The 13,307-nt window shown below is 35.0% G+C and overlaps 2 protein-coding genes and 1 non-coding gene across 3 annotated transcripts; all 3 read right to left on the bottom strand.

Annotated features, from left to right (window-relative positions):
• On the bottom strand, positions 2,411-3,345 carry LOC109232427 (50S ribosomal protein L12, chloroplastic). Its single transcript, XM_019398187.1, has one exon. It carries the CDS (start codon positions 3,250-3,252, stop codon positions 2,686-2,688), a length of 567 nt encoding a protein of 188 aa, XP_019253732.1. The 5' UTR covers positions 3,253-3,345; the 3' UTR covers positions 2,411-2,685.
• TRNAP-UGG lies at positions 5,460-5,531 on the bottom strand. Its single transcript has one exon. It is a non-coding gene; the product is annotated as a tRNA-Pro (tRNA).
• On the bottom strand, positions 5,987-11,795 carry LOC109232426 (monodehydroascorbate reductase 4, peroxisomal). The gene is made up of 7 exons (XM_019398186.1): positions 11,589-11,795; positions 10,569-10,620; positions 9,886-9,966; positions 8,810-8,928; positions 7,936-8,155; positions 7,273-7,391; positions 5,987-6,912 (listed from the first exon to the last, which is right to left on the bottom strand). The coding sequence occupies exons 1-7, from the start codon at positions 11,706-11,708 to the stop codon at positions 6,175-6,177; spliced, it is 1,449 nt and encodes a 482-aa protein (XP_019253731.1). The 5' UTR covers positions 11,709-11,795; the 3' UTR covers positions 5,987-6,174.

Genomic DNA, 13,307 nt, shown 5'->3' with positions numbered 1-13,307 from the left:
TTTCGGGGAGAACCAGCTAGCTCGACCGGAAAACCATGTATTTTTGAGTTCTGGCCACTGGTTTCTTTATGAATCAATCCCTGGACACGGAGGAATTCTTCAACAGGACAAGGGATATTAATTGGGCCGTCGTGATCAAATCCATATTCTTCCTCTGCTTCCGCCAATAGCTGCACGAACAAGGGATGGTTGATATAATCCACAGGGATAATAAACCTCTGTTGCTCTTTTTCTTGTCCCACTTTAACTGCAAGACACCTTTCTGGTATATCTTTCAATTCTTGCTTCTCATGATGATGAAAGTGAATGTAATTCAAAATCCTGCGTACGCCACTGCTTATGTGAGGCAAGTGAAGTTGGAAATTCAGATGATGGTTATGGTTATGGTTATGATTATAGTGTTTAATTATCTCCGCTACCCATCTCTATACTAATCAAGATCAAACACAAAGCAATCAGAGAGAAAGGCCAAGGATCAGAAGACGAGATGCCTAATTTTAAGAGAGCAAAAACAGAGTATGTGATCTGATTTTCAAATATGATTCTGATGATGAAAATCAGATGCGGAGAGATGGAGACAGGGGTCTATTTATATAAGGTTTTACCATCTAGTAACCTTTTGTTTAAAGGTTTATAATCCTAGATCAATAAGGAGATGAAAATAAGTCATTTCGGATTTACAAAGAGATCATTCGTGAATAGGAAGTTTCTATTTGTAGGTCAAAATTTGCTGTCACCACTTTTGGAGAATGACTGTTTAATAGAAACTCTTTCGGTGGCAATACAGATAAATTTTGATTTTTTAATGAGTACATTTAACCTTCAACATTTACCCATTCGTCCAAATATCTTTTCAAAAATTTGGAAAAAATACTTGGAGATTATTTCAAATAAGTGGTTATTTATCAAATTGACCCATTATTTCAATTTTCAACTTCAAACTTGAAATAAAATATTTGAAGTTCGATAAACAAATTTTAGAGTTTTTGGAGTTCGATAAACAAAAAAAATTGAATTTCAAAATAAGTGGTTTTTCGAGTTTTTACTCACAAAACTTCAATTGTGTTTTCATATCCAAACACTATGGATGACTCCTAAACACCTTTTCGACTTAACTTCAATTACTAATTTTTTTTTTAATATCAACCAAATCATGTCCAAATGTTAACTTGGCGTCAAAAGAAAAACAAGTTCTGAAGTATCAAGGAAAGGAAAGCTAAGGTGCGATGCGAGACAACACCGACGACAAACCTAATAATTTCTCACGAGTAGGGTCTGGAGAGGATAATATGTACGCAACCTTACTCCTACCCTGGAAGGGCAAAGAAATTATTTATGATAGATCATCGGCTGGAGAACGGATGAAAAAAGTAATGGCAATAAGTAGAAATAACAACAAGGTAAAAATAAGACTGAAGCCAAAAAAAGTAGTTAAACTCTAGGTGCATTGTGAGAGCAGCATAGAAAAATGTACCAACACTTGTGTTGTTACCAAACATGATAATTTAGTTTTAAGAAGAGACACCACTTTACAATTCACAAACAGAGGCATTGATCAACTATATAGTTAAGTGAAAGTCAAATGTTTCGTGAGCCATACTCTTAATTTTTTTTATTTTTTATTTTGGTAAGAGGGGAAATCCGTAGCCGTTACAACCTCTGCCACAGCCTCTGCCCTTCGGGTCAGCACTTTGTGGGATGTAAACCGCACTAGGCAAGCCCTGTGCGACAGGCTCAACCCAGAAGACATTGAGGGAGGATGCGATCCCAGGTCATCCGTATAGATTACCACCTTCCAAACCAACTAGGCTAAACCCGAAGGCTTCATACTCTTAATTTTAACACTTCTATTGTTAGTAGTTTTACCAATCAGTATGCTAAGTCATTGCTACCTAGGGGGAGGGCTGGGAGCTTGCATCAGTTACAGAAGCAACATGGATAAAATCATTCAACAGTTGATGCATTTCAACAATCACAGCTTATTTTGACGGCCAGAAACCAAAATGAGAAAACCTAACTCACATAACTAAACTCAGTTAAGCTGCTTAAACGAAGGGAAGGAATACAATGGAGTTGCATCTTCTTGAGATTGGCCAACATAAAGAACCAATTTTTCTTGGAACAAAATTCAAACATAGAATAAGCTCAATTGGTTATATTACTGATTAACATTATCTAGCAATCTTCTCCCCTTCTAAATTTGGAAAAGAAATAAGCACAAGCCAAACAGGGACATCTAATGATCTTACAGACATGGTGATGGAGTTGTGTGAAGCAATTGTACACAGATACTAGTTCTGCATGAAATGAAATGAAAGAGAGCAAAAATACATACTCAAATAGACACTAAAGATATCAGAAACAGATTCAGAATTTAAACTTGATGAGTTTGATATGTCATAACTCATTGTACTTTGAATTACGGTTCAGAATCTAATATTTGTTGAAATATTGTGACTTTTCACATATATGCTTCTTCCATTGAATTTCACACGACCAAAGCTCCATATGCCACTGTTAGCAGAACCATAAGCAAGTACGGCTGAAAAATCTTCATTTTAGAAAATTGGGAACAAACTATATCTAACAACTGAATTTTCTCTTACAAAAACACAAAAAGGTACAACAATTTTCCCAAGATAATCAAAAACAAAATAAGAATTAAACATTTACCACAAATTCAATTTAAGCAATAGAAACTTTAGCACCAGCTTCTTCAAGCTGTTTCTTAGCATCTTCAGCCTCATCCTTAGACACACCTTCCTTAAATTTCTTAGGCAATCCTTCAATCAATTCCTTTGCCTCTTTCAAAGCCAAACTAGTTAAAGCCCTAACAGCCTTAATTGTAGCAATTCTCGCATTACTTGGAACTTCGTCAATAACAACGTCAAATTCAGTCTTCTCCTCCACCACAGCAGGAGCTTCGGCGGCGGCGCCAGGAGCGGCGACGACGGCGGCCGGAGCGAAGGATGCTGCGGTCACACCAAGCTTATCCTGAAGGTACTCGACGAGTTTCTGAGCGTCAGCGAGGGTTAAATTGGATATTTCATCTCCGAGCTGGACTACCTTCTCAGGGGCTTCGACGGCGGCCAGAGGGCGGAGGAAAGTGGCTCGGCGGTGGTGGAGTTTGGGAGTGCGAATGGGGAATTCTAGGGTTTTTTTGGGGAATGGAATTGAGGCGTGTGTTGAGGTAGCGGTAGAAGGAGAAGGAGAAGGAGAGCGAAGAGTAATTGTGGATAAAGTGGAAGCCATTGTAGCAGAGAGTTGAAGAGAATGAGAGGAGAGGAGAGTGTGATACAGCAAACGAGAGAAAATGGGATAAGGGGATTGAAATTTTTGTTGATAAGGTTATTTATAGCTCCTCTCATGGTTCTTTTTTCTCTTTTTCTTTTTCTTTTTCTTTTTGGTCCAAACTATTATTCAAATAAATTTATAAAGAAATTTTCAAAAAGAAATTAAATACATATATTTTGGGCCAATACTTTTTTTATATATAGAGAGACAGTTTAGATGAAGAATTAAATGAATATGCTGAAGAGACTTTATCTTTTTCTAATTTTGAACAAGAGAAATGAAGTATAACAAGTATTGTGCTAACTTCTAATGTTGGCGCTAGTTAAACCCTAAATTAAGAGTTTACTGGTTATAAAACTCTCATATATAAGATTTATGATGGAATACACCTATTAAATGAGAAGTATGTTGCAAGAACAAGTGGAGAATTTTTATGTGTACACTAAACACGTGTCAAGTATATATTGATTGGTGTAAACAAATCAATGCAAATATGTTTTTATCCTAGTTCATTAGCCTTCTTTTCACTCAAACATCAATCGTTTGTTAACCATTAATCCTAAACTATTTACCATTTAATGTTCAGGCCCAAGCTATTTACTATTCCTATCCATGGGGCTCAAACTATTTACCCGATTTTTTTCTTTTCTCGTTTTCTTCTTCTTCACAGAAGCATCTGCAAGTGCCCGATTTTTTCCTTTTCTCGTTTTCTTCTTCTTCATAGAGGCATCTGAAAGTACCCGATTTTTTCCTTTTCTCGTTTTCTTCTTCTTCACTGAGGCATCTGAAAGTACAATGAAACAAAAAAAAAATCAAGAAATAGCATAGAAAGGTAGCCATGGATGCGGAAGAAGGAACACAACAACCCGAGCTAGTTCTTGCACACAAACTCTTCCTTTTGACACACCCAGGTGTCAATGACTTGGATAAAGTTCGCCTCCGTGAAGAAGGCTTGGACAAACTCTTCCATTTCCCTTATATCCTTCTTCAAAAAGAAATTAGATCTAATTATTTTAAAGATTTCTTGTTTGATTCAAAGTGGGTATTGTTAAATATTGCTTATAGTACCTTCTGGAAGTTCATACTGAAATTTGGTAGCATTTGGAGCTGATTTGAGGTGATTGAGATCGAAATTTTCAGTTGAAAATCGAAGAAGAACACAGCTACAGTATACTGCTACGGTATACAATATGCTGGAGGAGTATATAGTTATACTGCAACAGTATGCTATTATAGTTTACAATATAATGCAACGGTATATTGTAATAATCGAAGAAGAACACAGTTACCTAACAGTATACCGCTACAGTATACTAATATACTATAGGAGTAAATAGTTATACTGCAACAGTATACTATTATAGTATACAATATATTGTTATGGTATACTGTAATAATATGCAAGATACTGTAACAATATGCTGTAATAGTATACAATATACTATAATAGTATACTTATTACCCGTAAATTCACTTGCCTTTTCCCTTTTAATTTGTTTTAAGCTTTTACCCAGCGTGAGGGGCAAATTGAAAAATGCAAAAAAAAATAAAAATTATGGTATGCTATATGTTGTAACGCTATACTCTTACAATTAGATCTTTTTAGAATTTTTTAAATTTTTTATTGAAAACTGATATTATTTCAGTTTAATAATTGAAATAATTTTTTTTTTAACTCTTTGCGTACAATTGTATACCCTGTTGGTATAGCTGTATACTATACTGGTATCATATGTTAGTTAATATTTTTTTGGTTGTATTAGCTACATTTAATTGGTACACAATCTGATTTTTCTTTAGTAATAATATAAAAAAAAAAGAATAATAAAAAATAGTAAAAACAGTAAATGAAATTAGAAAAGGAAAAAATAAAAAAATAAGAAGAAAACAAGGAGAAAAGAAAAAAGAAAAGAAAAGAAGCATAGAAATAAAAGAGAATTGGAGAATAAAGAAAAAATTTCCCACAAAACCTACTATGGGTAGGAAATGTAATTAGTTTATGGGTAGGAAAACAAATGAGTAGACAAGGGTAAATAGTTTTATTTTTGTGGGTAACTGTGTCAAAACACATCGAGATTCTGTAAAGAAAAATAATACTACAGAAATAAGAATATTTGTGAAATATAGAGAAAGGCAAAAATACAAAATAAAGTTAGAACCAAAAGGGGGCATTCCGAGAATCGAACTCGGGACCTCTCGCACCCAAAGCGAGAATCATACCACTAGACCAAATGCCCATCTTTGGGATTTATGTACTAAGTTAGAATAATTACTATATAAAGTACAAATTGTTCATTAGATTAAATTCTCATTTTTAGTAACCTCGGTATATTAATTTTACCAAAATTCGTCCATTATTTTAGATGGAAATGTACATCTGCCATTTTGCGAATAGCATTGTATTCAAAACGAGGTTACAACATGATGAGAATTACACGTTTAAGTATTTTGTCATCAAACTTGAATGTACTTTTTAAGCATGAGATTTAGCATTCAAAATGCCTGATATGTAGATTTCAGAAAAGATGTATGGATTCATGGAGTAAGTTTCTAATGGAAGTTCCAATTCTCCAAAAGCATCTATCATTAACATTCATCTATTTTGATGTTCTTCCCAGTTGTTATAAAGCTGTCTTTTTCTCCTATTATCTGTACCACTGTTAAACATAAGCAATATGAACACAACAGAGCATGATGAGAAATTGAGGACAAAATGTGTATTAATATATACTGTAAAGACAGAATACATGTTTGTAAGATCGGTATTGAAGCCATTCTCAGGCTAAGTATTTCGAATTCTCTAAGCTAAAAATGATACAACATAGCTGGAATCATCGTGTAAAAATCTTCCACGCGGGAAATGCTTCTTGAACAAGACATTTACCACCTTCTACGCCTCCGACCATACCAGTATGCAAATGCAGCAATTGATGCAGCTAATATGACCCCAGCTGTTGCATGCCAAACATGTAAAGGTTTCTCCACTACAAGAGTCGAAACCGAATCACTGCTGACAACAACAGCCTCCTCCGATGGCTCTGGTATACGACTCAATGTCAATGCAAATCCTAACCCTTGTTTTTCAAGATCAGCCAAGTCCTCAATTGCTGGTTTGAGCCTTGTGATCTTTGCAATAGCCTCATACTCCTCTTTCGTTCCACCCTCTAGAAAAGACCCAACAACTTGACCCTTGTTCACCCAGTATGCCCCGAAACGATTTCCAGAGAAATCCCCAAAATGGACTACATCACCAGTATTGTCTCCATAGAACTGCCAAGAGAGTGTAAACACTCTGGAGTAAAAGAATGGCAAGTAGTCAAACTCGGTTGTTTTCTCTGGTTCCATGATTGCAGCTACTGCATGCCTTGCCGCCTTCCTTGCAAAATCAACATGCTCAAGTCTCCGTGTTTCACTGAAAATTTTGACAGGAAAAGTAGCAACATCCCCTACAGCATAAACTGAGTTGTTGCTTGATTGCATTCGGCCATTGACTTTTATCCCTCCTTTCTCGAGAGTAAGTTGCCCTTCAAAAAGGCTGGTATTTGGTCGAATTCCGATGCCTACTATGACCATGTCAGCAGGTAGCTTGGTTCCATCTCTCAGATTCACTGCAGTGACCTGCATAACAAGTTCGCGCATTCAAGCATCAAGTTCAGTATAACTTCAGTGATATGTATAATTGGGAAATGCAACAGCTGGTCAATGTTGATGAATGTTTGTTCCAGCTTTAACAAAGTGACTAGTCAAACTGACTTTGGAAATCTTCAGTATAAGTTTAACCTTTTATTTTGCAAAAAAGGATCAAACAAAAACTTTTTTCAAGAACTCATAAACTGAGTTTGCATTAACAAAGTAACTAGTCAAATTGAGGTTGGAAATCTTAAAAAATAAATAAATGCGAAAGCAGTTCAAACAAACACTTGCTCGAAAAGCTTTTCAAACAAACACCACCTAAGTGAAGCAAGCAACAGGCTTTACCTTCTGATCAGAGTCAAAATCAAATGATGTCAAGACCGTTCCCTTGACGAACTGAACTCCTTTTGACTTGTAAAATTCTTCGTAGTAACTTGCAATCTTAGGAGTAAATAGGCGGGCCACTAGCAATAAAAGAAAAGGAACGAAAATCAAATGCTTTACATAAATAATAGAAAAAATACCAGTTTGTCTGCTGATGAACTTAAGATAGAATAGCAAAGTGGTTGCACATTTGTGTTTATAACTATTAACTTACTGTTGGACCTTGGGATATAAGAATTACGAGAAAGAAAACATAAGCTCTCAATATCTGATTTCATGTTTTGAGGAAATATGTGGGTGGAAGTCCCACATTTTGTACAATTTTCACATCTTTAAATCATTTGTTGATTGCTGGGATCACTGTTTCTTTATCTACTAGTAAATAGCATGGTTTGGAGAGAGAGACATGTGAAAGATTTAAAATAGTCATTTCTACTTTCTGGATGAAATACAACTAATAAAATTATACTAATGTTCCTTATCAAAAATAAAGTTATACTAATGCATTATTCTTAAGAGAGGGAAAAAGCAGTTTTGAAGTCTGATATCATTTACCGCTACCTAAAAGAAACTCGAGTAAGAAGCAGAAAAGAAAGTTTTCTATCTTCACAAAAGAATACTTACTACAATGTGCTTCTGGAAAGACCATGGTAACATTTATGTTGTTGATCACCAAAGAAGCAGCACATTCCATTCCTATGTAGCCACCACCAATTACAACAGCATTGCCACCACTGCTGGATTGCATCACATTAACCAGCCTGTTTGCATCAGCCAAATCTCGTAAATAACATACACCATCAGCATCTGATCCACTCACTCCAAACTCTTCAAGCTTCAAAGCCTAATAGTACATGCCAACCAAAAGTCAGAGCCTTTATAAGTTTCTTCCTTCATTGTTCACTAGGGACTTAGTCTTCGAGGTTGAACTTTGTCCATACCAAAGAAAGCCTTTGGCATGAACCTACAAAGCTCACTCATTAATCCAATTCTGTTTCAAACTCTCAATGCAGAACTAAAAGAAATCTACCCATCTGAATGTCCATGAAGTCTAACATCTATGCTAAGAAGCTTGACACCTAGTTTCTGCAACAGAGTGGAGGCACAGGGCACATATCAAAATGCTTGTATGCCAATTTCATGCTACTGATTCTTGACATTCTTCTCAAGACGCGTTGAAAAAGAATGTACTTCCAGAGGCTGATGTACCAAATAATATGTTCGCTTGTATACGTTTACTTTTAAAATCACTTGCACAAGATAATGCAGAAACAAGGTATTGCTATAAAGCAGAATTTTCATTATTCTTTTGATAAGTGGAGCATAGTTGTCTCACATTTGGTCAAAATCCACTGACCTCTCTACAGATCACTTAAAAAACAAGCTACTAGTCCTTGTTCACTCCATCAGAAGATCACACTGCTCCAATACCTTAATACATGATAATATACAACAAAACATGGTGCTACAATAGAAAAGACCAAGGATAAATAGATACCCGAGCACCAGTTGCCACTATGAGAATCTTGTAGGTTATGGTTTCACCAGTTGCAGTCAACAGTGTCTTCCGTCTCACGTCAGCTGATTTTACACGAGTTCCAAGGACCAATTCAATGCCTAAAGGGAATAGCACAATGAACGAGTTATCAATATCCTAAGGAAGATATCCTCATTCCTTCGCACTGAAAAATATCATTAGAACTAAAAGTAATAGCTTAGCATAATTACATATTCTAATCACTGACACCAGTTGCCAGCAATTTTTTCTCATTGTCATCCGAAGCTAGAGCATTCCATGAAAACAGATTTACAGCCTCATGATGTTTACGGTTATTGAAGCTATTTTTTAGTGCCTCAAAATCAGTATAGCTGCTGTAAAAGCAGACTAATTTCAGCTCTAGAAAAGCAAGAATGTCACTCTCAAAATCTTCTGCCTGATTCTAATCTTTCAAAGCGTGTGCTAAAGATGAAATATATTGAGATATTGTAACTCTCTTGGTTTCACCATTTATTCCGATTATCAGGAAAAAGTTCATGTTCTTTCTATATAACAAGGTTTCCACTACTCCACGCAAAGATGAACTTCTGAATGCAAAGACTAATCACTAATCACGTCATCTGTACGAAATGGAAATCCTCTCAATAGGAAGTCCTACAAACATCAAGCTTAGCTCTGAAGACATCCACATGTGATGAGTTAAACTAGTTGGTACAGTCTGCTTAAGCTCTTAGTTTGTGATCCTTATCACATAGTTTTAGATGAGTTGCATGGGCGTGTTGTCAAAGTTATGTGATCGCTTCTGGGGTTTTCGACCCTTAACCAAACACCAATAACAAAATTATGCTGCTACATTAACTACAATAGAATAACGTGTAGTGTGATTCTATAGCTCTATGCAAGCAATTCAATAGCCCTTTATAAGCTCAAGGCAGTCAGTAGCTGCAATCGGATGTGATCACTTTGGACATTTGTACACATATCTATAACACCATAAATTCAAATTGATGATGTATAGATGCCTACTAAAACATTAATATAAAAAGTTAAGGCAGCAAAAGATTTTAAGAAATTACCATGTTCCTTGTACCACTTCGGGGTCAACCTTTCCTCATTCGTACCGACACAACAATGAAAAGCAGGCAGACGTGCTGGATCTGCATAGATAAATTCTCAACAAGTATAAACTAAAGAATATAGGAGAGAAGAGAAAAGAAGAAACTGCAGAAACAACTCATCCAAACAACCGATTAAGTGACTGTAAAACCAGTCCGTTTGTAACTAGTGTAATCAGGACACTACAATTAGTCTTACATGCTTCCAATATAACAAGATGTCCATGATAACACCCAGAAAGATAGGAGTCAAAGAAACATAAAACTGCTAAATGAAAACTACACACAAGGAGCTTCAGAAGAGTTGAAAAGATGGTTACATGCTATTAACTGTATTAAATGTGAACCGTGATATTTGCCGTAGTAAATGTGCATTCCATGTTTCCTTCAGGAAATCCTCCCAACTCTTTACCATCCTCCCTACCACAAACTCTTGAATATACCAATTTCATGTGGTAGCATGTCTAGCTTAACGGTAGCTAGAGCCAGGGAGGATTCCCACTATTAATGATTGTAGGATGTTGCCAAAATCAAAGACATAATGCACAAGTAAACTTTTCTTTGAATCTAGAGAAAGCATGATCATCCGCTTGGAAGAAATTTAAGATAAAAATCTGAACAGAGAAGAGGTGACTAAGATATACCTTCTGGTAGTAAATAACCCTTGCTTAATGCAGGTCGTTCATAAGGAGCAACCTGAAAAAAGCAGCAGAAGTTTAGAAGATGAGGTAGGAAAAATATGGAAGCTCCAACAAGAGAGAGCCATCATGTGTTACCATCAACATCCATTAAATGATTGTCTCCATACAGAAGCATCTGATCAATTTTGTTCTTATTTTGTTTAATCAGGGAAGGTAAGAGTTCATGATAAATGAGGGGCAGATCACTCGAAGCAATGGTCTTCGTTTTGTCTAATGACATTAAATTGGATGGAGACAACAGAATATGGAGTTAGAACAATAAATAGCTAAGTTCCTTGCATATTTTGCTCCAAAAGAATGAATCACTGAAAAAAGGGGAACGAGGAGAGGGAGGAACAGAATAAAGAGACAACCATTCCGGCATAGCTTCAAGTAGGCAGTATGCACCATGTACTAAAAAAGTCAAAAGCAGATCCACACATTGTTAGCATTTCTATCATGTGACATTGTTATTGGAATCAGAACAGCTTTTCGCGATTCCCCCTAGCAAATCAAATATCCACCCTGTTCCTCCTAAAATTTTCTAAAAGTTAATGAACAGAGGCTTGGGAAAAATATTATTTTTAAGTATCCTCAGGTATATTCTATGTCATCAGTTATTCTAGACTAAAAAATTAGCTGCTGTAAACATATAATTTCCATCAACATTAAGCTGAAGCTATAAAAAAAAAATAAATCAATTTGATTCAATTTATCAAATTTGACTCCTGCTTTCAAACAAACTAGTAATCATAAAATCCATAAATTCAGCTCAGATATGGAAAAAAACTCAAATTGGTCACAATTCAGAAGAAGAAGACAAAAACAAGTTAAATTTTTTAAAATACTACAAATAAATTGGAACTAAAACTGAGCTCGAATAAGAAAAAGTAACCAATATTAACATTTAACAGTCAAAACAAGATAATAATAAGATAGAACTGAAGAAAACGAAAGAACAAAGTGAAAAAAAATAGAAATTACAGGTTCTTCAGAGATGATGCAGAGTTCACCATGAGAGACACCTCGTTTAACAAATTCATGAGCTGTGTAACCAGCTGCAACTCCACCGCCCAATATTACATACACAAACGCCCTTCCCATTTCCCAATTTTTCGTACGAATTCTAAGGACCAAACACAACCCAAACCCAAAGGCCTATTTCTTATTTTCCTTGGCCTTAAAAAAAGAGATTACAGGATAATTCAATTTACGTGGGCTGTGGCGCTGTGCCAATTCTCTTGCTCCTTTTACCATTTTACCCTTTTTGATAAGTACTCCCTCCCGTCCACAATAAGTGATTTTTTGGCTTTTTTTTGTGGTCCAAAATAAATGATTTTTCAGAATTCAAGAATAAATTAATTATTTTTTCCTACATTGCCCTTGGAGTAAATAATATTGGAGTATGTGTTAGGAGTGTTTATGTGAAGAGATAGTAAAGGTTAATATAATCAATTTTATTGCTAATTAATGTTAAAAGGTGAATTTTTTAATATGAGTGAAACAACCAAAAAATCACTTATTTTGGATCGAAGGGAGTAATTCCTTAAATCCTTCCTTTGTAGTTTGTACCCTATCAAAGCCCCTTCATATTTGGATAATTCGCACTTCAATTCCCTTACATAATAACAAGTTTTGATTTTGATCCTTATCACATTAAGTTAAATCACCTCAATCTTAAATTGATGGACTTTTTATCACTTTTAGTCCGCGTCAGAAATTATATACATTTGGTAGCCAAAAATTTGTATAATTTTTGTATATAACATACAAAATATATATACAAATATTTTTGTTCGACTATTATTTTGAGAATAGCTACAGTGTCATATTCCCTAAATTTAATTGGTACGTGTACTTTTAACCTTCTTCTTGTGAATCTTGACAAAATTAACATACTATTAATTGTTAAATTATTTAACCACACATGTATTATTTTTGAGTTTGTATTGTTACTCTATATTCGAAGGTAATACGAATCTAACAATCTAATATAATATGTTAGGTAGGAGACCAAAAATACACATTTTAATTAAATCAGGATTAAATATGCTTCGTAAAATATTGCAAGGACCAAAATAAAAAGTTACGTAATAAATTGAAGGATAAAAGTGCAATTATTCCTTTATTATTATTCAGATTTTAAAGTTTTCTTCTTTTGGTTTGATAGGTGATTTTTGTAGGGAAGCTATGTAGCGGGACCCACTGAAGGAGACAATAAGCAGTAATAGTAATACACGTGGAGTAAGATGTGATCTTTTTGCATAGGGGTGTGTGAAGGAAGGTTGATGATTAAGTTGACTCTGAGGTGGCGGTTTTGGAAAGATCACGTTACCCGTTTCCTGTTGAGCCAAAATTTTCGATCCGGTCCCGCTGATACTGCCCTTCAGAAATTTTAAGCTTTTAACATATTTAGCTAGTCGATCGAAAATAATTATAATTGCTAGTTAAATATATAAAAAATATCATTAAATATATATTAATATTTTTTTATTGTATACCGTAAAATCCGAGTAACAATTAAACTTATATTGTGGTTTTAAAGATGTGTGATCTAATCCAATACCAATTGATAAACAATGAGTTAAACATATAAATTGAAGAAATAAAGCGAGTCAAACCAGTATGCAAGCCAAGTCTTGACCTCGAGTTATGGTGGCCTTGAGGTTGGTTAATAAGAACAACAAAATTATAAGGCAACTC

Source organism: Nicotiana attenuata, chromosome 9 (genome assembly GCF_001879085.1).
Source record: "Nicotiana attenuata strain UT chromosome 9, NIATTr2, whole genome shotgun sequence".
Lineage (NCBI taxonomy): Eukaryota > Viridiplantae > Streptophyta > Magnoliopsida > Solanales > Solanaceae > Nicotiana > Nicotiana attenuata.
This window is presented reverse-complemented; position numbering and strand designations above follow the sequence as displayed.